Source organism: Ammodytes marinus, assembly GCF_949987685.1.
Source record: "Ammodytes marinus genome assembly, chromosome: 11".
NCBI classification, from domain to species: domain Eukaryota; kingdom Metazoa; phylum Chordata; class Actinopteri; order Uranoscopiformes; family Ammodytidae; genus Ammodytes; species Ammodytes marinus.
In genome coordinates, this window is record NC_137215.1 from 9,283,473 (window position 1) to 9,306,554 (window position 23,082).

At 43.5% G+C, this 23,082-nt stretch overlaps 1 protein-coding gene across 1 annotated transcript; it reads left to right on the forward strand.

Moving 5' to 3' along the window:
• The first annotated feature begins 53 nt into the window (after nt 1-53).
• Nucleotides 54-22,764, forward strand: LOC307257965 (protein FAM53B-like). Its single transcript, XM_080037338.1, has 5 exons — nt 54-214; nt 11,434-11,731; nt 12,942-12,996; nt 14,725-15,584; nt 21,510-22,764. The coding sequence occupies exons 2-5, from the start codon at nt 11,651-11,653 to the stop codon at nt 21,864-21,866; spliced, it is 1,353 nt and encodes a 450-aa protein (XP_079893464.1). The 5' UTR covers nt 54-214; nt 11,434-11,650; the 3' UTR covers nt 21,867-22,764.
• The last annotated feature ends 318 nt before the right edge of the window (nt 22,765-23,082 follow it).

Sequence of the window (23,082 nt, forward strand, 5' to 3'; positions counted from 1 at the left end):
TGCCCGTACGCGGATATTGTTACAATCAATGCTGAAGGCTGAAAGCAGCAGCGAGCTCTCAGCTGCTCGCAGTCCTTGCTTGTCCTGCACTGGCAACGCTCAACTGGCGGCTGCTGCTGTAAGAAACTATTTTTTTTTGTGATTTTTTCCCTCCCCCTCGTTTTTCCCTTTGTGTTGAAGATGACCTAACTTCGAAAGAGCCTCTGCTGGCCAGGTAGTAAGGCATTTTGTTCAGATACGTGATCGTTATAACTGTGTTCGGACATGCACACCATCACTTTTTCCCTTTTCGCTGCTCTAAAGTTTACTTGTTATTCTCATGCTGAGTCTCCTATGTGAAATAACATTGTCAAAGACTGTTAGGTTACTTCCGGGCACAGAAAATAAATGTAGCCTATTATATTCTCTTTAAAACTATAGGCTACTTATTATGGAAACTCATCAACGAGCTGCTACATTGTCAAACCAGATAAGGTACAAAAAGTGCAGCCTGTCTGTGGCATTATTGACTCCACAGTTGAGCTGTTACAACGTTTTCTGGACTAAATCAGGCATTAGACGTTTTCAGCTTAATAACCGGCTGTTTAGAGGTTGGGTGCACACAATAACCTGCCATAAAGCTCAGGCTGTTGTCAGAAAAAGAAGGTGGAGGTGGTTAGCCCTGCAGCTCCTCACCACAGCTCGTGAGAAGAGATTGAGGAGCTTGAGAGCTTTGAGTCATCAGGCCTGGTCGCATATCTCTCAAACAATTTCCACCACACATTTAGTTTTTTTTTTTCTTGAGATTGCGAGTTGTCATTGCAATACCAGCTATAGATCATCAGAGGATGTGATTTGTATTATTTGTGTTGAAGCGGCTGAAACTTTGAGTCACTTTTGTTCTTCTTCCTCAATTGTGTCTGTGTTGCACCCTCAAGAGTCCTATTTAGGTTTACATTGTGTTTAAAATCTCTTAGATGATGACATGACAGAAGATTTGTAGCCTAGATTTATGTCATGAAACTGAAACTGAGCTCACCCAAGTCGAGAGCTGATAAGATGCTGATAAGAATGTACAGAATAGTCACATACCCTATATCTACAAATAGTTTATTGCCACGTGAATAATATAATAAATCGTCTTCTTACAATATCTCATATGTTGTTATGTGTCTTTTAGTCACAGTACACAGTTCAGTCACGTAGCAGCAACATTAGTCCCTTCTTTGTTCAAAAAGCAGGGCCTCTGGATATGGAGCATGGTGGCAGCAAAGCACTGAACTGCTTATTTGCCAGTGTAGTAGTTTCCTCTCCTTTTCGAGCTATAGGAAGTAGCTGTCGGTGCATATGTTTTGCCCTCTCTTATATCGCACGGCAGTCGGTTGATTTTTGTGGACACTAAACACAGTACCATAAAATAACTGGTTTTGTATCAGGGTAGCCTAATTGAAAAAAACACTGGGGAATGTTTCTTGCCACCACTATGGAGGCGGCTGGCTGTCCTTGACTCTGCCTCGCTGGTTGGGTTGAACTGAAACAGGTAATAGTGTTAGCAGATTGGAGTCCTGCTCTCACCTGTTGAAAGGCTGGGACACAACTTGATGACATGTCAGCTGCAGTGTCCCATTACAAAGGAGATGATGTTGATAAGGGGCAGCACAAATAGTGGTTATAGTTTTTCTGATCAGCCTTTTCAGTTTCTGGTAGATTATGAAGATTATACATCTTGCTTTGATTTCCAGAAGTAAACCGCTACTGGAATGTTCCAGCTTGGTGTGAACCAGCTTTTTATCAGCAACAACAGCAACTGTGATGAGAATGAGTGTTTTATAAAAATAATAATAATTTAAGTGAAGCCCAACTTGACGCATTGCAATTGTACTCAACAACTACTTGGGCATTGTTGCTCTGTGGTCTTGTCTTGGACATACTATAGACATAATTTATGGACGCAATTAAGGCCGGTGGGTTTTTGAATGGGGATCACTCTGCACTCCAGTGTGCCTAAGACGCACACATTTGCAACGCCTTTGTGTTGCAAGCAAAAGGCCCTATTAGAGCCCCATTCTGTCAGTGGGCAGCTGTGTGCTGAGCAAGCCACTGGGCCACTCTCCAGTCTGTGTCTACAACTCTCTCTTAGTGCACACATTCTGCCACTTTCCACCTTCTGTCAGTTTTGCTATTTAAAAAAAAATAAAACTTTCTCTATATTTCAAAAAGTATTTTTCCCTTTTTTTGCAGTTATTTATCCATCTGTTCACAGTCACACTGTGGCTCTCTTTCTTTCACCCGTTCTCTGGTCCTAAGGGCTTATGCAAAGCTACGAGAATAGGATTGTTAGCCATGCCCGTCCATGCCTCCGTGCTACTCTCCAGTTCAGAAGCTTCCCTTTCTACTCTGTGACCTGCAGTCATAACTGCTGCTGCTTCAGACACACGCTGAAACACATACCACTTGGCTTCAGGGGGATAACAGAAAACACATTTCTGGTTATTTAATTGTGTCAGTATGTTTATTGTCACTGCTGTTTCATTCTTCATTTTGGATATTCCTCCCTCATTAACATGATAGATTTGTAAGTCTGGCGTCTCGACGCCCACAGAGCCAGGGACCTGCAGCTGAAAAGAAAAGAAAAGAGGCATTCTCACATACACCAGAGAAGCACTCCCTCAACCCCCAAGACAGGCACCAGAATCTGCTTAGAGATGAAAAGCATTCTGGGATGCAACAGGAATGCTCCCATCAACACATCCCACTGTGGCGTTTCAAAGTTTTGATAGTAAAGAATTACTTGTAAGAGTTGTTTGTGTTGCTTTTTGACTCTCAAATGATCGACTTTGTCTCCATCTAAAAAAAGAGAAGGCACTTCACAAGCTAAGATTTGTTAGTCAGAGTTTGTTTGTTTATCCAGATTCTGATGGAAAGTGTTGCATGCAAACTGGGTGTGTGTATGTGTGCGTCCATGAATAACCTCTATTCTTCCTGGACACCTATCGTCCAGATGAGCTAATGTTTTGTCTGTTGTTCCCCTGTGTCATCATAACAGCCTTGTTATGAATGACAGTGGTTGGTCTTCCATTTATTTCCTTCAGATACTCTGGATTTGGCCTCTCCTCAAAATGTCAGCCATCACATAGCTCCTATCTGATTCATGCACTTTGGAGATAGCTTTTTTTGTAGTCTGTTGAAACAATAAACCAGTTGCATCCTTTGAAAAAAGAGAAATGAAAGTTGCTGTTAGTGTTAAGCACAGTTGGACTATTTTGATGTATTTTTAGAACCTGTTTTGCACAGTCGTGACAAGTTCAGGGATGGGTCCGATTAATGTCGATGTATAATAATTATGATATCGGACAGTATACGTATCGGCCGATATCCAAAACCCAGATATCGTAATTGGATGGTACTGCAAAATAGTGGATTGGTGCATCTCTACAAACGTAGGCACCCCTTCCTAACTATTAGACTTGTATTAGTTTATTAGACTGCAATAGCTTTTCCTCAGACTAACCTGATACTATATTTACATCCTCCGAAATTGGCTCGTTGTGCAAGCCTAGGCTTGAGAACAGAGCCAATGTGGCCTGACAATCCTGCTTGCACAAAGAAGACCAATTATCATGACTAAATGTGTCATCACTCCCGGCTGTACGGCTCTGCGTTATATATTCTAATTGACGCTCACTTGGGTGTGAGTCTGTCAGCATGATTTACATACACCTGCAGATCATTTCAAACAAAAGCACAAGACTGATCAGCAGTAAGATTTGCAACTAATTGGCTTACTTTCTGCAGGTCAGATGATTTTACTACAGGAAGTCAGGAAGTGCATTTAAGATGGTGCCGATGGAGATGTGAAGTTTAGCCAATCCTTGGTTTGTGTTCAAATGTTCACCCCTTCAACTTTTCGCATGTTAAAAGTAAAAGAGGAACACAATAAAAGATCTGCTGTGGCTACTGTCTTGTTGCCAAGCATAAAGACGTTATAACTACACACAGTAGGGGATGGTGTAACAACAATACAATCCAATGACAATCCAATGTTCTCCCTCTGTTTCTTTTAGCAAAGATTAAATCAAATCACACTTTCTGACCACAATTGGTTTTGATATGATTTGATTACATGTCATTGTTCCCAATAAAAGTTAAATAAAAAAAGACTAGTCATCAATTTTGCACTTAAGTATGTAAAACCTGTTCTAAAGTGAAAATTTATGTTGTCACCGACTTCTTGACAACATGGACAATAGTTTTCCTTCCTGTTTAGCTCTGCAGGATGGGTTTAACGCTATTATTAGTAAAGGCTGTGTTTGGGTGAAAACACCCAAAATGACACCAATTCCGGTTAAATTCTTGTTTGAATCTAGTGCGTTGCATCTGTTTCACATCCCTGCTACACACTAGGCTTAGCAGTCAGAGGGTCCATATGGTGAGCTGAGCCCCCTCATGAATGAATGAATGAATGAATGGGCCAATGGAATGCTGCTCATATAGTTTTCTTTCTGACAGTGTCTCCCATCCGTACACACACACTCAAATCACCCATAAAACACCTCCACAATGTTAGCGTGGCATTATGTAACTGCAGTAATGTCAACTTTTATTAGTTAATTGGTAGTGACAATCTGTATAACATCATTTGCTTACACAATATAGGAGTGGTTCCCCTTATAGAGCTCAGCAATTGCAGCGGATCGCAAGCTGCGCCGGAGGCTCCCATGTAATGTATCCGTGATGGATTAGAGCTCTGGTTAGTGTGCACAGAACAGAACAGGCACTCATGGGTAATGGAAGAAACCACAGAGGGAAAGGCAAGGAATAATGGCGGGGACGGGGGTGGAGTAATTAGTGGGGTACCTGATGTATGGAGAGTCTTGGCATGCGAGGGTCACTCCAGGGGGCAAGAGGCCCCATACCTTCCTTTACTCAAACTGAAACACCTGATCCTACGCCTGTCAAGCGTCTTTAGAGTTCAGTTAACCAAAGTCCTGGTCTGCAACACAGGGATTGACCCTAAATAAATGTCAGGCTGCCTAGATGGAGAAGGTTGCATGTAACCGTGTGCTGCAGCTTAGTTGAGTGGCATGGTTCAATGGTCCAGGTTCCTATAACAAAACACACACACTCCCTGATAAAGAAATGATGAGCTGTCCGGGTATTATTCTTCCCCCGGCCGGGTGATGTCTGCCTTTTCCACATCACCAGTTGTCACTGTTGTCCTCTGTTTTGTGTCCGGTTGCTATGACTACCTATTAAATACCTAGAAACAGTGTACTACCCAGCAACTGTTTTTATGAAGTAAGTCAGAAACTGGCCCACAGAAATGATCTGTGCAAAATCTCGCTTGATTGACTCAAACTTTTGAGAAAATCCCCTTTTAATGCTCACTGTTACAACTAGATCATTTGACACATGTTGTACATTACTTATCTGCTCTCTTGACTGAGAAGGCGAGTCAAGTCACTATTTACTTTATGATGCAGCTTACATAATATAGATGTTGATGTAAAAGCCATAGTGTGATAAGATGGTTGTTGCAATAGTTTGGCTTCTTGTCTTCTTTGTTGAAAGCAGGAGAGGTCGATAAGGCATTTCATGAGAAGTTAGCAGCACTGTGTCACAATGTTCTGTGGCTATTACTTTGTTGTCTCTCTATATGCATTTGGTAATGAAGTTGGTGTGCTCCACACCCAATTCTACAGCGACATGTGACCACAAGGGAAGCACAACCCATATACTGCAAAGGGAAGTGTGCTTTTATATGCGTTGTATGCTAGTGTGTCTTCATGCCAGCTAAGAGTGAAAAGAATGTCAATACTAACTGGACTTTCAGGTTGACTCTTAATGGCTAATTTGCGAGAAACTCTACTTGAGTTATGATTCCCGCGTCTGTCTGAGCTGTTGTTCTAGGTAACCGCTCCCATTCCAAAGTCAAAATAAAAGCGAATGATCTTTTTAAATTGCCAGTTAAGTGGGGGGCCTTTTTAAGTGCTGGCCGTGTTTATGCAGAGGTCGATCGTCACTGTCGTTGGAGAAACGTTCAGGGGAATCTGCAACAGGAGGCCAGAGTCTGACTACTGACAACGCATAAAGTCTGACTGAATGAGCTCCTCCATTGTTGTCGCACTTCTGAAGATGGAGCGGCGTGATGGTGTGTTGTCTTTGGCCTGTGTTCCCGTGCCAGTGGGTACTAGGGTGATGGCCAGAGGATTCAGTGGTATGTCTTGACCTCCGTAGGACCATTTTTACGACCTCGGCCACAATATATGCGAGAGGGGTGGCTGTGTGTTCACCCTGAATTAACAATCCACACCGCAGTCTTTCACAAAAGAATGGCTCTCTTACTCTTATTCAACCCCACACTACAAAAAAAACCTGAGCGTGCAGAACCTTCTGTTTTGATGCTTCAGATTTTGTTTCGCATGGCCATATCAACTATGTGAAACAGATGTCAACAGTTTTTTTTTGCACCATATCTGTTATATGCAATGCCAGTGTGATCAGAGAATCACCAATATTAACCTTTTGAAAGTAAGAATCGAAATATGCACACAGGGCTTTTCACTTGTATCATCCTGGCAGGGTTTTATTTGTTTTTGTCCACAACATTTCATTAGTATGAAATGAGTCGGTTTCTTTCAGCTGCAGCCACCGATCAAAGTCTTGACACCAGACGCGCTCCGCACAAGTATGCAGAGACCAGAGCCAATTGGTGATGGACACCAAACACCCCGTCACAGAACTTTAGGGGGCCCCAAATAGGCTTCTATTCATCTGCCTGTACAAATCACAGCCTGGGCAAGGAGCCATTTTATCTTAGCTGCCCTTTCTAGTGCCCTCCTGAGTCACTGGCTTTTGTTAGCGAAGAGCTGCTGTCTGCACCCCTGCTTACACAAATCTGCCTTGAATTGCCATTTAGATTTTTTCTTGGCCACCATGGAGGTCAAATTTTGTTACATGAACCCAGACTGTGTTTTCCTAGGCCCAAACAATATCTGAATTTCCATTTAGTGATTACATTTTCCTTCCAGTTTTGTTCCAATCAGATGTTATATGACATCTGAACAATTACAGAGACCAGATTTGACATCATTTAACATCTGGCATGGCTCAGTAAACATGTGCTCTGGACTGGCGCTATTGCTAGATTGTCTCATAAGTAGATAAGTACAAGAGCCAGTCCTCCTCCTGATCACAATTTGCTGCACACCCAGTCACAGAGTTATGTTCAATAGTATATCTAATGCCACATCATTTCATACACTAATGAAATGATGTGAACAAAAACCATACAAGTGAAAAGACATGTGGATTGTTTACATTTTTATGTGGGATATTGGGTTATATCAAGAGAGGACTAGTCAAATTATCATTAAAGCCACTTGTTTTCATATAGGTCCAGGTTTGTGATGCCTTTATTGGACAATTCTCTGTAAATGATGTAAAAATGAGCATGTGACATTTTTTGCCGCAGCCCCATGACATTATATTTAGCGTCACAAAATGGAAATGGTGGTTGTAAAGAGACTGACCCATCAACTACAAACTGACCTATTTCTGGATTAATGTATTAGTATGAAAGCTAGTCAAGTAATAAAGGTTTTTTTCAAGATGTGAGGTGTTGCTCACTTTGAAGCAGTACAAATAATCTGAGATCTGATCAGTATAGGGGCTCCACACACAAGTGCTTTACAGTTCTCTCTCAACTGAGCTCTGTTTAGCCCATCATGACGAGTCGGGTCATTAAGTAAACACGGCTCCAGGTCTGAATTCACACTACGCATGCCCTCTCCCATGACCCCGCACACAGGCACACACACACACACACACGTACACACACGGGCAGGTTAGCATAAACCGGTTAGCATATCCGTACACATTCTCACTGTGGAGTTGCTGTTTCAGACCCGAGGGAATACGTCACACTTCCTAACTCCATCAGTCAGACGGCGCGCACTGTAACAACCTTTGCACAGGATTGTCATGCTCCACAACTCCCGCACTGTATCACACACACACACACACACACACACACACACACACACACACACACACACCAACCCTGCTACATTGCTACACCCATTACTCGGTGTCAGCCCTAATCAGTAAAGTAATCTGCAAAACTGATCAAGAAGAACATTCCCTCCTCCAACTCCCAACAGCAGCCCCTCTTGCCACGCGGAGGCCCAGTTGTGCTCCACTGACTCTCCGGCATAAATGGAGATAATGGGAGTCATATGCTAGCAGTTGGTTTGGGGCCGGCCTACATGAAGCATTTATAGTCTTCCTATAGTCATGAGGCCGGGGAAGAGGGGAAATGATGGAGATGACATAGTGAAGTAACAAGACACATGACTTAACTGGTGTAAAGTTGCTTCATCAGTTCCCTGTATGAAGAACCTGCCCATCTACTCTCTGCAAAAGTTACTGTCCCACAAAGCTTGTTTACTAACACTTTCGTCCTTCTATCTTAAAGGATGTTTATTTAAGTGCAACAACGGTTACCTCACGTGAAACCACATGTTACACGGGGCAGGATAACATAGTAGGCCTGGTAGATCCATTAGTCTCATGTGTAGCTCCTCCTCAGCAGAGAGCTGCTATTAGCCAGCAGTTGATTGTGGGGATGTGAACCATGTTGGTACTCTCTTGGATGATGTCAGTGTGTCCAGTGGTTGGCTAAGTGAATGAGAGGGGCTCAATTCCAAGGTCATTTCAGCTATTCCTGCTTTTTTCCCCCGTGTAGTAAGAAAAAAAAGAAAAAACTGAACATGCCCACCATTAACTCTTTCCCAAGCATTAAATGGTGTCGCGAAGGCTGAGCACAGCAGATATGATGACTGCATGTTTGTCAAAGCATATGGGCCATCTGCCGTACATATAACTCCCTCGGAGCGTTTGAAGAGTTTGTTTACTGCAGCAGCTACTGGCTGTGCTTCACCATCTGTGGGCGCAAGGCAGTCTATTCATGTTTCTCTTAGGCCACATCTGTAGTCATGTGAAGTGAGTGATGTGCTTTTCCCAGATTAGCTAAACTTTGCTCTCTGTCACCGCACGTTTAAATTCCCATATTTTCTGTGGATCATGTTGACATAATGACATGCCAAAATGTTTAATTATTCACAGGACTAAGAAGGAAAATATTTAGCACATGGAAGCAAGTTTTGATTACCGGAATAGTAGCTTTTTAGACTTATATAGAGAACTGAGTGGTTAAGTGTCAGGGTGTTAAATGGAAAAAGAACTGTCAGCTGTGAAACTATGCTATTCATCAATTTTTTTAATGGTATTGGGGTCAACCTTAGTTGTGAATCATTGTTTATGGCCAGGGGTGAGCAGTTGGCTTCAACCATAAGCCATTAACAGCAGCCTTGTATCTTTTCTACTTCAAAAACACAGTTGATTTACAAAATAGTTTGTTCAGGATTGAAACAAGGCCAGATTTAAATGGTCAAATAGTGTGGGCTAATAGATTTACGTCAATAGCTATATACAATTAAAAAAAATGCATAATACATAATCATCCATACATGATAAAAAGTGTCCTGTATGATGTATGGTTAAATGAAAGTACTGATGTACTCGCTAAAATAATTATTCTGCACCTAATTTGTTTTTGCTATTGTGTGTTGTAGGGCTGCACGATATTGCCCAAAATGATTATCACGATTATTTTGGTCAATATTGATATCACGATATTTTACCACGATTATTCAGTAATTGTAGTGAGTAAAATATTTTTATTGGATTGTCACGTAAACATAACAGCGCTTTCATATCCATGTGATCGGCTATGCAATATTACTGATAATGTACATATATTTGCATAAATATAATAAATATTTACCTGAAGTCAATGCATTTCCACAAAGAAAATATAAATCAAAATATTGCACCAAAACTTTACTCAAAATCAAATCAACAGAGCACTGCTTTAATTTTTCCTTGTGCTACATTTCTGTTGAATAACACATCTTTGTTTCCTCACCTGACCTCATTGCATCTCCTAAAAGCAAAAATATAAAATATTTTACTCCATTCATTGTACCTGCATGATGGATGTGTATAAAACTTGATTTTGAACTAAATAAAATTGTGCCCACAATGTATAACTAAAATAAGTATATTATGAGCTGCACCCTGTCAAAATAAATCACAACCTATATGGCTCTACTATGTCGGAATTTAATTTGAAAGGACGGAGACGGGAAGTGGCAGGTAACACTCAGCAACACGTTAGTTAAATGTTGCTGCCTCTCATGCCTTTACTCCCAACGCGAGGTTTCATCTTCGCTTCAGGTCGTGTGTACGCTGAGGCACTGACTGTATGGAGTTATTAGCAACCCTGGGAGCTTGTCTAATAACTGGAATAGTCATTGCAAACCCACTAGGTTCTTATGTAATGAAAACGTAGTTCAATACGCCAGCAAATAGGAACGACCAAGGATACGAACTAGCAACGGTGGAATAGTCTGCTCGCCCCGCTAGACTGCTTCAGCTGACTGAAGGCTCCGGCTCAGCTGTTAGCCACAGAGCTACTGTTTTGCTAACACAACTCAAGACTCGCACACTGTACAAACAGTAGGCCTAAATGTAATCGGCCAACATGCTTAACCAGAGCTCCATCTAGCTAACAAAGCATTATTCCCCAAAATCTATAACAATTCACGGAGAAAATGACTGCCGAACATTTACATGGCGGGCTGCAGCCTGAAGCAAAACGTACTCACGTCGTCTTGCTGGAGTCCTGTCGGACATTAACCATGACTCCTGTGTTCCCTGCTCTCCTGATACATGCAAAGACGTGTTGAAAAAGTATTCCATTGTTTTCTGAACGAGTAGTAGCCCTGTTTGTGGACGTCTATCCATCAAAACTATGACGTAGGTCCTTAGGTGACCCGTTCGCTATACATTATACTCTTGACAGCGGTCTGTCTGGCTGGATAACAGACCTGGCAAAGTGTCATGTAATAATGGGTTATAAATCCGGTCCCACACAAAAAAAGAGACTAACAAGGGGATGTATGTGATTTCACAAGCGCAGATGTCTGCTCTCGCTCGCGCGATAAGCAGCAGCAGCTTGCTTCTTCGCGCGGCTCTTGGAGTGCTTTCTGTCTATGCGGGCAGAAAATTGTTCACACTTTGGGGGCGGAGCCACTGGACTTTGATTGACAGCTCTCGGGGAACCTGGGGTTGCCAGGTTGGAGCATGAACAGGCACATGATCAGCGAGTGGTTTGGGGAGGGATTGATTTGCTTCGCAGCTGAGCACACATTTAAAATATCGCACATTCATGTACACGTCATCGTGGGAAGCCAATATCGTCATCGCGATGAAAATTCGATATATTGTGCAGCCCTAGTGTGTTGTGATAAGTCCTTAATATAAGCCATATATGAAAACTTTCTGCTCAGTTGTACTGACACACTCACTCATCTCTTTCTGTCGACACAGGGATCAGCTAAAGTGTGAGCGACAGCCTCCTACCTCAACCTCCTCCACCCTCATCATCTTTGTCAGCGATTTGACAGCTGCTCTGCAGATGGGAGGTCACCAACCGGCCAACTGTTTTGCCCAAATGCACTATCTGCCCTCCATCCTCATCTAAGATGGATGCCCACCTTGGCCTTCTTCTGCATCCCGGTGGACTGGAGCAGAGCCACGTGTTACCATGGTGATCATTTTCTTGAAAGCACTGGAAAAGAAGAAGGGTGTCAATGATGTAAGGCCCAAGACCATCGAGAGACGGCTGGTAAGAGACGTGACCTTTCCAGTTTCCACACAGAGCAAAACCGGTTGTTAACTACCTGCACAGTGTTTCACATGGGAAGCAAGAGTCAGCAAAATTAATAGCTCAGTGATTATATTACAAGGCAACCCGTAGTCACGTACACTCACTTTCACAATGCGAGTAAGTAGGTGAAGTTATTTTTACAATAAAAAGAAGGTTCATTTGTCACATTATTGGATTTGCTTACATGCAGCCAGATCAGAAAATTCACATACATTTCAGTAAAAAGAGGTCCAGGGTGGTGTTTAGGCCTAGCCTACCTAGCTAGCATAAAGTAAATCAGTCCAAACTTAAACAACATATAGGCTATACTTAATAACAACTCTCAGTTTTTCTATAGCTTGTATTTTGTGTATTACACATTTGTAAAACAAAAGATGAAACAGCATATTCTGAAGAGTTAGCTAACACGTAGTGTTTTGCTAACCCCTGCATGTAGTGTTAGCACTTCAGACATTATCCTACTTCTCGAGTGGGGGTGTATCAGAAAAATTCTTTAATACCAAGATGTCTTAATTTGGTTTTGACTTCTCTTAAAAAAGTTAACCAGTTAAAATCTGAAGGTTAGTTGTTTGTGTATCTATATTATTATAATCGTTTCACTCTTCATTTCACCATCTTAAGGCCTGAGGTTTTAGTTTACTGATTGATTTGATTGTTTCATTTAATCGTCCTCTTGAACATAATAGTCTGGATTCGTTGTCAGGATTCGGTGCCTCGTATCTTAAGAAAACATTTTTAGTTGTGGTAGTAACCTCAAGGCGAGTCAGAGCATTGTATCCTCTCCTTTTCCCTTTGTCCTTTGTGCAGACAGCCTCCACCCTGTTGTAAGACGTGAACTGTGTGAGAGGATAGGTTTCTGATAAGAAGACAGGAGGCTTGTGTAGCCAACACCTTTTTTGTTATACCCCCTAAATAACATTACTTCCTAGTGGGGAAAAAAAGCTAGTGAATAAAACCACATGTTCTAGAGTAGTAAACGTATACACACACACACACACACACACACACACACACACACACACACACACACACACACACACACACACACACACACACACACACACACACACACACACACACACACACACACACACACACACACACACACACACATATATATATTTTGCCTTATTTTGTATAAACTGTTAATTCTGTTTGTCCTCCTCAGCGTGACCTCCACACCATGAGCAGAGGGACCACCCTCTTCTCCTGTGGAACTGTGGGTGAGTCATCTCCACGCATGTTTCTTTATGTTTGTCTTTCCAATCTTTACTTCCTCTTTTAAGGCAATAATATGCATTAGCTGGAGATCTGGACAGTACAAAGGGTGGAGGGGGGATTCTTCTGTCAAAACACAAGTCCATAAATGTAATGGCTTAATGGATTGCTCTTTTAAGTCCCTTGATAAGTTGAACCATCAAGTTCAGCGACCCCCCCCCCCCCCCCCCCCCCACTATAACCGTCTCTTTGTTTGTCCCCATCACCTCAGTCTCTCTCACTTCTCCCTTTATCTGTCTGTCACTCATCCCCCTCTCATGATCAGGGTGCACCTGCCTCTACACAACGTTGCACACCGCTCTCATGCGAGTGACTTGTAATTGAATACGCTGTTGCCTATGTCAACAATGTACCCTTCGACTCTGTTAATGTTGCAGTAATTACCCCCTGTGTTAAAAGACAAGCTACTGTAAATATAACCCCCCCCCCCCACACACACACACACTGTCACACACTCTTTCTTTTTCGAGGAGACCGAGCTAACGTCACAGGGAGGAGCGTGGCCTACATGTTACCACTGTTAATGTTGACATTAAGATTGTCTAACATGCCTTATTAGTTGAAGCAGCACTTTGTCACTAGCTTTCAAAGGCTGGCCTTTTGAAGTTCATCCCTTTCTCCCTTTGTCAAGTTGTTTTCCTAACATTCCTGTCAGGTCGTCGCAGTAGCCCCCGCGCATTGTTTGTCCGCCCAAAACAATGATTTCCGTCCACCAGTCTGCACGAGAGCATGCCAAAATTAGAAACAGGCATCCAAAGAGGACAGGATTTGGATCAGCCACGGGTCCCTTTTTGCCAAAATCTTGAATAGATTCACAACTTAACCACTTGGCTTAGTAGCTCAAGCCACTATTCCATTTTACTGTAGGTGTATTATCTCCCACAACTGTGTGATAGACTCTTTTGTGCTGATGGTGAGACGGCTGGCAAGCCATACTGCTCTCTGGAGCATACCCTGCTTAACACTTGACTGATAGGAAAGACTTGCCAACTGTTTCATTGGCTGATTCTTAATCAGTAATATGTAGTTGATGTTTTTGGAATCTGCATTCTGTCAAGTCCAGGTTTCGACAGTCAGGAATGTGTTAGTCTGCTGGATGTCTCAATAATAGCACCTAGAATATTTAGTTGACTGACATGTCTTGGACTGAGGAATTTCTTTACCATAGACAAGCTTTTTTTTGTTCATAACTTTAAAAGTCATGGAGACAGAAACTTGATTCTAATGTTTGTGTGGTATCATCAACAAGTCAATATACTGTGGGTGTATAATGAGCACTACCATATTCTTTACAACCATAAATAAACATCTTCAGACTTACAAAAATAGATGGATGTCATAAAATGCAATGGGAATTGAATGTCAGTCAATGCTACTAGAAATCGCAGCAAAAAATTACGTCTTGCAGCTTGTAACTTATCCAACATCTAGATTTTAGTTTTTTAAAGAGATCCACATCCACGCATGATTGGTTGGATATTGCCAAATTTGCATATTTATCAAACATTTGTGAAAACAAAAAACAATGTTTTTGATGTAAGCGATTAACTTGCAAAGTTTCATGGTATCTATAAGTAAAGAATTTGACCTTATTAACCCTATTATTGTTTCACCTTAAAATAACTTTAGTTGAGGTCAAGGAGACTGAGTTTGTATCGTTTTGAATCTTGCAGAGGCGGATAGGTGGCTGGACCTGGGACAAAGCTGTGCCATCCAGCAGCGAGCTCCCTGTCAGGCTGGTGCCAGTCTGGAGAGCCTGTGGGATGTGATGCCTGAGCCGGGGAACTGGCACTGGGCCAAGGAGCCTGGCAACGCTAAGGCAATCACCAGCCTGATACGAGACCTCAGCCTGGGCAACGTTGGCATGACCAGCCCCCCCTCCCACACTGCCACCACTACTGCACAGTACACCACTACAGCTACCAGCCAAGCTCCTGTCGCACCACCGACCAAACGCCAGTGTCGCTCATTGTCGTTCTCCGATGAACTGGGTGGATTTCGCTCATCTTGGAGGCCCCAGGGCTCTCGAGTGTGGACAACGGTGGAGAAACGAAGGTGCCACAGTGGAGGAAGTGTCAGAGGAAGTGGTGTTTTTACCAGCGGCCATCTTCCCATCATGCAGCGGCGCTCCAGCTTCAGTTTGCCGTCGCACTCTAGCCTCCCGTCGGAGGGAACTCTGGACCTGCCGTTCTTCAACCAGCGACTGCCTCTCCACCCTCAGTTCACTGCCTCCCCAGTCTCCCCTACGTCTCCCTCCTCGCATGATCACCACTTCCTCAGGCCTCTGTCCCTCTCCCACGAGCAGATCAGCCTACCGGAGCTCCAGAGGGAAGAGGCTTCGGAGGCCAGCTCTCCAGACTCCACCCCAGACTTGGGTAGGCGAGTGGGGCAGAGAGCGGCGGGCATGGGGGGTCTGTCCCGGAGCAGGTCCCAGCCCTGTGTGTTGAACGACAAAAAGATTGGTATGAAGCGCAGGAGGCCAGAAGATACCCAGGAGCAGCGGCCCTCCCTGGATCTGGCAAAGATGACTCAGGTTAGCAGGAAATGTTGACGCAGACAAAATCACACACGCCCACGCACACGCACACACACACACACACATTAATTTGAATGCATTGCGTGCTTTTATAATTTGACTCATTTCACAGGGCTTTAATATCACTGTCATTCACTGATTAAGCATAACTCGCCATCGGTTTATTCCTAACCTCGCTTTAATGCTGCAAAATACCCTATATTGCATTTCATTTAATCTTGTACCAAAAGGCCTTACCACACAGACAAACACCCTTTTTGTTCTCGCGACCAAGGGTAAATTCGGCACATCCTCAAACACAACAGGGGCCTGTCTCTGCGAGGCTGATCAGGGGACTGGATTAAATCGGGCTGAATTAAGTTTTCTGGGTCGTCGGTCCGAGGCTTCAGGGCTAAGTGATCTCAGGCTTGCCTTACCCAGGGAGTGGTGCCTGCTAGAGAAGCATTCCACATGTTCGGTCACGCTGCCTGGCTCCACGCTCTAGCAAGCCCGGCTCCGGTTTATCATTTCATTTACTCTGTTGGGTAAACAGCCCCATCCAAAGGTCGGACCCCTCACCGTTAATTTGCTTCCTCTCTGCTACTTCTAACCCCATGCTTTTCCATCATCCCTTTTTATTTTGCTTTCTGTCTCCGATCAGGCCAGTCAGAGCGGAGCAAAAAGGTGATTAATAGTGGGGATATTTTGGAACGCACCGAACTCCCAATTGCTTTCCCTACAACCAGAGTTTGTTTATCCTTATATAAGGTAACAGGAAGCAGTGGGACAGCCGGCGAGTATAAATGACCCCCGGACAAACCTAAACCCAAAATAGAACCGTAGAAGTATTTTAATGACGTGCACTGTTTTGATGCTTGGCAGTGCTGTGATGTTTTTGCAGAGCCCTGTAAGATTTGAATCTAAGATCACATCCTGCTTCATTATTCATATACAAAATGCTCTTGAAGCGATTGCACCGACAGCAGCCCCTGATAACCAAAGCTAACCTGTACTCAAGACGGGATATGGTGTCTCAGAACATTCGCAAGATTGCACTCAAAACTTCCTTTTTTCATGCCTTCTGTCAACGGAAATCTCATCTTTTTCCTGTTCTCTCATTAGAAACCATCAAGCCATCAATTTTACCCCTCCACCCAAGGCTTGTGTTCCCAGCCAGTCAACCTCAGGACCTAGCCAAGGTTGGATAAACAGGCCTTTGGTAATGGAGCCTAGAGAGCGTGTTTCCTCTGCTCATGCCAGCTTCTAAGAGGGGAAAATCAAGCACGGTGATCACACATGGAGTCAGTTTTGCGTTTTCCCTCTGGTTGCAGCAATGCTCCAGTGCAGGAGCACACCTCAAGGCATTCGTAGTGTCTCTTCCCAGGCAGAGCCCATTGTTTCTCCCCTGAAGTTCTTCTATATTTTTTGGGTTCTGAACAGACTTGAAAGTTTGCATGCATGCACTCAGCAGCTGCACTGTTGAAAGCAGTCAGGTCGTGCAGGTTAGATGGGTCGATTCAGATCTATTATGACTGATTTTATCACTCCCTTGCATGCTTAGAGTGAGGGAAGTAAGCAGTTACACGGCACATACAGTACCATTTAGAACACATTTACTGTCTCACTTCTCTTTCTCTCCCTACGCTACCCAGACATAACTTGATGTTAGTCTTTTGTTTAGCTAGGTCAAAGGCTGCATCGAGTGTGTGCCCAGGAACCTAATAAGCAGGGGTTGTACTGGTTACTTACTTAAATAAATGAATAACTCTGAAACTCCCATTGAAGATTCACATGGTTAACAAGTTGGTTTGGCTCAGTGAGGGCTAAGAGAAAAAGCTAGCTGTTGGCAAACTGTCTGGAAAAAAATAAGTAATAGTGTGTGGCAATGCAGGGCGGGTTACAACCTGCATTTATTCTACGAAAGACAAAACATAAGAATTACCATTGAGGTTGGGAACAGATGAAATTTTCACGCCTCTTATGGTATTTTTTTATTTATATATTTTTTTTTCATGATTTGTGGAAAGGATTTGTACCCAGAATTATACAGCTTTCTGGCATTGGACTGGTTTACTTCAGTTGCTTTTGGGGAAACTTGATTTGTGACGTGATCCGTGACAGCTGGAGCGATTCAAGTGACCTTCTATCTCCTTTTTACCCTGGCACACATGCACATACACGCACGTTTCACCAGCGCCCTCAAAAGAACAGGGTGGATCTTCATCAAAGCACTCTCAGGCTAAAAAGGCTTTCCATTCGGCCAGGACTTTGGGTGTAATTCTCACACCTACACACACTTGAACCACAATTCCTCCTCCGTTTTTATAGGTGTGTGTGGATGAGTAATGCAGTCATAAAATCCAGGTGACGAAAAAGAAAATTTGGTCTGTGCATGTTTTTTCACACCAAACTATGTCATTACTAAGTGACATTCATCTGCACCTAAAGGAGTGTCTTGTATTCTCGGTACAGATGCTTTTTAATATTATTTTTTTATCCATTAATCTGCAGAAGGTTGTTTCTAAAATCTGCTGGAGGTACGGATTGCGAGGGTCTACATGTAACAAGTCCCCAGTGTGTGTTGTCAGTGGAACATGGTGTAATTTGGCCTCTAGATTCCTCAACCACGTCAATGAAGGCGGGTGTGAATTCTGCGGATGCATGTCATGCTAATCGGCTATAGCTGGGCTACCGTAGGGATTTACGTGCGACCACCCCCAAAATTCCTTGGATATCATCCCCCGTCAACTCCGCCGTGCGCTGCCTCATTTTTATCCCTGGCTGCCCTTCCACCTTGGCTCCTCGTTGTTTTTTCCTCTCCATACTAGTGGGCGTACGGGCTGTCAGACAGAGAATGTTATCTCCTGATTCTAGGTCACTCGCTGAATGATTGTCGAAGCAGCTCACAGTTTGCTTTTGAGGAAACAGGCCTGTGTGAGGCCAGACAGACCAGTTTCATTGGAATTGATGTATGTCGGCGTAATCTAGTCAGTCGCCCCGTTTCACAACTTAACGTTTGGCATTCCTAGATTTCGAGGAATAGTTGTAGGTTATCTTGGGGCGTAGCTGTTTTAGCGGAAGAGGTGCTAAAAGGGGGCGTGTTAAGCGAATGCCTGACTGCGCTGGTGCTTTCGCATTCAGGGGAGAAATAGGAGGGTGAAGAAAGGTGGTATTGTATCTGCAGGGGAAGCTGGCAGACAAGCTCCTCACTCCTCTCTATTAATATCAAGCTCGCTGGGCCAAGTTGGAGCTACTCCCCTCCTCTCTCTCCACCTCTCTCCATTCCTGGGATGGCAGGCATGGTGATCATAGCTAAGCATCAGGCCCTGCAGGCTTATGGGAACACCTAGGTGGGCGTCCTGAGGCGCGGCGCTCGCCGGGGTGTAGCGACACGTCGTGACAAGTCCCACTGGTGCTCTGTGTAGCATCACCAAGCAGCACTGTGCAAGTCACACATTACCTCTGCCTGTTCAACCTTTGCTCGAACTTAACATATCTGCCCTTTTTCATCTCACTTCCACGTATCACACGCAGGCTATCTACCATACATTCCCTCTGCGCTACAGTGAATTCCAGACAGAGACACAGACACAGACCAAAACCAAAGGCGTTCGTGCACCGACATCAGCACAGATAATTGATGCGGAGGTGTGCAAATATGTAGTCTGGCTGTCAGGAATGAGTTAGTACTGCCTGTCTTTGTTTGCACCTTGGCCCCTCTCTTTTGTTTTACAGTTGTTTGCTGTGTTGGACATCTGTTTGCCTCTTTTCCTCCGAGCAGAACGTTGCTGGAGGTTGTTTACTGTCCTAATTTCAGCACTGAGCTATACTGAAGAAATATTTCAAATCTACTGTATGGTACCTTGTAAAGTACCTGCATGTTTTATATATAATAGCCTCTCCTTTATTTGCCTCTCTCTTTTCAGTTTCATTGTTATCAGTATCAGATACTTGAGTCCTCCTCTCTCACTCAAGTATCAAACAATGTAAACACATGACACATGATGTATGCATTTTCTGAGTGTTATGTGTGCGACAAAAACCTCTGCATTTGTGCGTGTCTCACAATGCGGAAGACAACGTGAAATCCCTAGTTATAAACAGGATGCCGTATGATGGTTGACTTTGTCGGTTTTCTTTTTTTAAACAGCTTGGTCTGCCATTAGTTTAATAAACCGATGCCAGGGCCACACTTCCCCTTTCAGCATTGTTGCGTTGGTTTGCTGTAGAAGAAGGGTTGAAGTTAGTTCCATGCTGAAAAATGTAGCATCAAGCGTTTTTTGGAGCTTGATACTTTATAATAACGACTGTTGCTTCAAATATGACCACTCTCTTTAAGTGTTTATTGTGAGTCACTCACTGTGAAAATGATTTTTTAGTAAATGATTAGACTATAGGGAAGTGATCTACCCAACTCCTGGTTATGGCAGTGGGTAAGGTTAGACAGCCTACGTGTGTGTGTGTGTGTGTGTGTGTGTGTGTGGTAAGAGTGAATATGGTTTGAATGTGTTCCATATGGGTGGGGGTATGCTCGAGTGAAAGAGAAATACATACATACACGCACACGCACAGGCAAAGCTGGGTACACATCAGAAATCCAACCCTGCTCCCCCAACCTACCACTCCCACCCAAATCCCACTTAGCCTGGGCAGATTTTATAGAAAGCATATTGTGGAGAAGTTGCCTCCCCCCCACGTCCTTTCTCTCTCTTCCTTTGGTCTCCTCCTCTGCTGTGATAATTAGTAGTGGGGTAATACTGGGAGTTAAACAGTGAGAGAGAGAGGGCCTCAGAAATCCCCTTTTCCACACGAGTGGTGGGGAAACTGCAGCGCTACTCACACAATCACCTCAAGGCATTCGCAGATGAAGTATCCTAGCTGAGTTTGAGCAGCTTTCATGTCGAGGTAATCCGGCCAAAAGAACCTTTAAACTCAGACGTCCAAAAATCCTGCGTCATAGTTTTTTTTTTCTTATAAAGATTTGGGACCGTGCTAAATCGTGGCAGAGGGAGGAAAGAAAGTGAGCCTACTAAAGTCAGACTTAAAGAAAGAGAGACTGCCAGCTCATTGTAACAGGGAAAAAAAAGCAATGTCCTAACACACTAGGGAACATTAGAGGTGTCTGTCATGTAAGGCGAGGCTCTATAGAGAAAAAAAACCTCATCTCTATTCACCTCCATGCCTCCAACATCTGCTGCTGGGGCACTCCAGAGATCATTAACCCCTTGGCTGCGCTGCACGGCTGCCCCTTTCTTTGTTGCAGAGAGGAATTCAGTGTGGAAAGAGAGAGCTTGAAAGCAAAACCGGGACGTCTTCTTAGTGAATTAAATCTCCCCTAAGGTCAAGTGTTGAGAGCAAAAACACGGGCAGTTGTTCACGTACCGTTTTTCCCCCCACCCCTCCCCCCCCAACTCTCCCTAGGGTTTCAGTGCCACAAATCATCGTAGCAACTGTGAACAACGATGGCTTAAACAAGAAATGTACTCCCCTGTACGCAAGTTTGGGATTCCCAGTCATGCAGAATGTGCTGCACAGTGATACATGGGGGCCTGGAGCACAGTGTGAAACAAGATACTTTTCTGTGGTTGCAACTCATCTCCAGCATTTTGTGTGTGTGCGTGTGTGTGTTTTTCTTTCTCAAGCAACCTCAGAAGCTCCAAGAGTTATGTACATTCTTCGATTGGCTTGTGTGCATACTCGTGTTTACATGTTCGCATGCCGTCGATGAAAGGGAAGGCGAGATTGTGGCTGCCTAAACTGAAACTCAAAACTCAAACTGGCATTCTGAAAATCACCCCCCCCCCCCCCCCCCGTGCTTGGATCTCCCCTGACAAACATTTCTACTTTTTATAGACTCATTAAAGCCAGTATGTGAACATGAGCATAAGGTGCATCAACCCCACTCATATATATTTTTTTACCTCTTTGTCTCCTCCTGTACAGAAACTTCAGACTTTTCAGAGCTTGAGCTGCCCCGGATTCTCTGCGACTGACTTCTGTCAATCAAGCCTGGCCCCGGCCACCTGTGAGACCTACAGCCAATTAGACTTCTCCGCTGCGTCCGAGGTGGGAATGGAGGCACGGCAGGGAATGACACGCGATGACGAAGAGGAAGAAGAGGACTCATCCTATGAGGAGCTGGACAGCGACTCGGCTTGTAGCGTGGACTCACGGCCCGGGTCTCCCATAGACGCCATGGGCCCTAAACACACCCTCTGGAAGGGTGACTGTGGGATGACACAGAGGGACATTTTTCAGCTCGGGGGAGAGCTGGATCTTGATCAGATTGAAAGGAACTGAACATTTTCTTATAGGAGGATTTTTTTTTTAAAGACTGTGTCTGGACTGTTGAGGAAGGTGATTGGACGTTGAAGATGTACCAAGAGATGACTATTAAGAAGGGCCGTAAGAAAGCGTGGAGGAAGTTTGGTTTGTCAATTGTGAAAGGGAAAGACCATGAAAGTGATATAGGAGATGGAAGGATTAAGTATGTTGTAAACGGCTGGCTTCTTGATGACACATTTGCCTTGAACATTCTTTAAGTTTGAATGGAAAAGCGATTACTTTAGTTGTTTTTTATTATTGGGTAATCGGCTTAACTCAGGAGAAGGAAAGTGAGGGTTTGTCTTGAAAAAAAAATAGCCCCCTCTGTCTTTTCAACCTGATGACCTTTCCAAAGTCAGCTAACCTTAGATATGTAGTACTGTAGCAGTAGCTGGGCGCTCCTGTATTTAGCTTGAGTTTTGTTTTTGTTTTTTCTGGAGAAACTGAACCAGTGAGGGCTCAACAACAGAAAGAAGTGTCTACTCACACCCATGACTTTCCTCTAGATCTTCTGCGCACACAGGAAAATGGTGATTTTTCTTAATTTTTTTGCTGAATGTAGTCTCAATAAGCTTTATGAGGAGTTTGTAAAAATGACAGTGCCTTCTTTTGGAATGCTTGCGCTCCCTGTTCTCTCCAAGAAACTAGCCTCAATCAAAGCCACCTTTTTCCTGACGTGTTTATTTTTTTGTAGTTTCTTAATATGCAAATTGTATATTTGAATTCAACACTGAATCTCAAGTTTTCAGTTTCTAATATCAATGTATATTTTTGTAAGTGACTGTTTTTTATGAGCTGTTTGTGAAGGAGTAAGAATACAAGGCATTTCTTCGAGTGGAATGGACATGAAATAAATGTACAACCTGCACTCGTACGTCTGGTTTCATTTCAGCTCATTACGTTAATGCTTTCGGAAAACACCTGTTTGGTGTTGAAACAAGATTTTTGTTGAAGACAGATTGTGACTTCTGACAGATCAAAGGTCTGAATAAGCTGCAGAAGTTTCCAGATCCTCTTTAGAAGTTGTGCTCGCTCGCTCACCCACACTCACTTCCTGCATCACAATTCAGAACCATTTGAATCAAAGCTCACTGCCTCAAACTTCATTGCTTTTTAATGTCCACAGATTCATTTTTGGTGTCATTTGTTCCTTTTCTGCTTTACAAAAACCTAGGCTATTTGAAGAATACAT